The sequence below is a fragment of the Arachis ipaensis genome, chromosome B10 (assembly GCF_000816755.2).
Source record: "Arachis ipaensis cultivar K30076 chromosome B10, Araip1.1, whole genome shotgun sequence".
NCBI classification, from domain to species: domain Eukaryota; kingdom Viridiplantae; phylum Streptophyta; class Magnoliopsida; order Fabales; family Fabaceae; genus Arachis; species Arachis ipaensis.
The window spans coordinates 108,881,571-108,884,157 of NC_029794.2; the positions used below are offsets into that span (position 1 = coordinate 108,881,571).

The 2,587-nt window shown below is 47.0% G+C and overlaps 1 protein-coding gene across 1 annotated transcript; it reads right to left on the reverse strand.

Annotated features, from left to right (window-relative positions):
- On the reverse strand, positions 519 to 935 carry LOC107620944. Its single transcript, XM_016323023.1, has one exon. It carries the CDS (start codon positions 933 to 935, stop codon positions 519 to 521), a length of 417 nt encoding a protein of 138 aa, XP_016178509.1.

Below are 2,587 nucleotides of genomic sequence, written 5' to 3' on the forward strand. Positions count from 1 at the left end.
TTATTGGCATCCCCCATGGGTTCTTGTCTTGGTTTGATAGCTCGGCTGCGATCTTCCTCGGAGCACTCTCGTTCTCGTCTTCTCGGTTCTCTGATGAGCGGGGAGAATTCACTCAGCTTTCCTTCTCGGATGGCCTGCTCTAAGGCATCTTTGAGATCGAAGCAGTCTTGGATTTTGTGACCAAATCCCTTGTGATAATCACAGTAAAGGCTTTTGTTGCCTCATGTTCTTTCTTTCAATGGTCTAGGTCTGGATAGGATTCCTTTGTCTGCAATTTGTTGGTAAACCTCTACTCTGGGTGCCATAAGTGGCGTGTAGTTTGTGAACCTTCCTACCCGTGGGGGTTGCTTGGACTGCTTGCCTAAGGTGCCGTCCCTGGGAGCTTCTTTGTACCTGTCGATTTGGGGGGCCTGCCGAGCTGGGGGGTTTGGGAGCTGCCGTTTGTTGGCTGCTACGAACTGACTCACTTCCTCATCATTGATGTATTCCTTGGCCACGCTTTGAATTTCTTGCATGGATCAGACAGGCTTGGTAGTGAGGTGCTTCCTAAAGTCCTCGTTTAGCAGGTCGTTCGTTAGGTAGAGACTAGCGACTGAGTCCGTAAGGCCATCAATCTCCAGGCACTCATCGTTGAATTTATCTAGGAACTTCCTGGTCGGCTCCCCGAGTTTTTGGGTAACCCCTAGCAAGTTGATTGGGTGCTTTGCCTTGGCTATGTGTGTCATGAACCAAGCCAGGAAGCTTTGGAAAATGTCCGTAAAAGCTGTGATGGATCCTTGTGGGAAGGCGTTAAACCATCGGATCGCTGGGCCGACTAGCGTTACAGGGAATGCCCGGCATCTAACCGCGTCGCCTACTCCTTCTAAATTCATTCTTGCTTCGAAAGCTGTGAGGTGCTCCTGAGGGTCCTTAGTCCCGTCGTACCTCATGTCCATCGGCTTGTCAAAGCTCTTCGGAAGCTGGACCTTGAGGATTGAGGGTTGGAAAGGAGTGGCTCCCTTGATGATGGGATCTTGTTGCTTCTTGGCTTTCCCTCTCTGGGACTCCCTGCGGCTCTCGGACCTGCCTTGGGTAGGTCGGGAGGTCGCCTGTGTATGCGCCTCATCATGCTTTGTTAGGCTCCTTTCTCAACTCTCGTGTCTTCGGGAGGGGGAGCGAGTGCGGGTGTGGAATCGGCTGGCGTCGCCGCGGGAGTGGCTGACGTCTCCGTGGGATCGGCCCCTCGCTGCCAGCTCTCGCTCAAGGTTTTGTACTCTGTGCCTGAGTTCTTGCATAATCTTGGCGCTGTCGGCCCCCGTTCCTCCGAAGGGACGTCTTTCGGGGGTCTTGGTATAGATTTGTTGGTTCGGTTGAACGGAGGATCGTGGCTATCCGCCAGCATGGGCTATCGAGCTTGCCCTGCTCAGGCGAGCTCTGCCTCCTTTGCGGAGCTCCTCCGAAGTGGGGAGTCGCTCCATGTTTGCTCTAGGGTCCCATAGACGGTGCCAATATTCGTTACCTGAGGTTCTCGGGTATTCGACGGGTCGGGTGACGGTGAAGGGATAAGAGGGCGAGACCCTGAAGTAACTCGGAGCAGGCTCTTGGTCCAGGATCGGAGGTTGGCGGGAGTGGTGGTTGAACGGACGAGGGGGGATGGCCACCTGCAAGGACACTCCGACGATCAAGTCAGTGTCCGTACGAGAGGATAGCCAAATTAGGTAAGATGATGTGTACCTTGGGGGGAGTGCTGACCTCTCCCCTTATATACTGTGCTGGAGGTCCCAAAGGTGACCTAGCCCACTGGCCAGAACGCTCGTGAGTTGTCCTTGTCCACGTGGGAGGAGCTGGTCGTCCTGAACTTCGGGTCGGGGCTTCGGGTGTGGCCTCGAGGAAGCCGACCTGACCGGTTTGCTAGGCGTAATGCACTGGGTTGCGTAGGTGGTGAAGCCGGGCGTCGGTCGGGTCAGGTACCGGGAACCGACCCGTTGGATTTCTCTGGTGGGGGTAGTTTGGGCCTGGGTCAAAGGTGGTACCCCGACCCGACGGCTAGTTGGGCTGGACTTTGTAGTAGTCCGTAACAGGTTTTTATTTGTTTTTAAATATTTAAAAAATTTACATTATATTTTTTTTATTACAAATTATGTTAGTTTTCATATCGAATTGTTGTTTCATTGCAAAATATTATAGTGTTTTGTAATAAAAGATTATATTGTTGCAAAAGTTCAAAATAATTTTTAATAAAATATCTATTTATTTCAAAAGCTCTAAATATTTTGTAATAAGTTATTTATTTATCACAAAATTTAAATTTTTTTTGTAAATAATAAAAAATTTTATTTTAAGATATTAAAAATTTTAAATTAAAGAATATATTTGAAACTAATTAATAAGTTGAGAATAGTATTCTTAAACTAGTTTTAGTGCTTGTTTGAGTACTAAGTTGATAGAAAAAGATCTTATTTAAATAAAAATACATTTTTTTTATATTTTATTGTGTTTGATAAGTTTCTAATAGTAGAAGTAAAAGTACTAAAAAAATTAAAAGAACATCTTTTTTGAAAAGTTAAAATTTACATCTTTTTAAAAAAAAAAATTTCTTAAAAGAAGA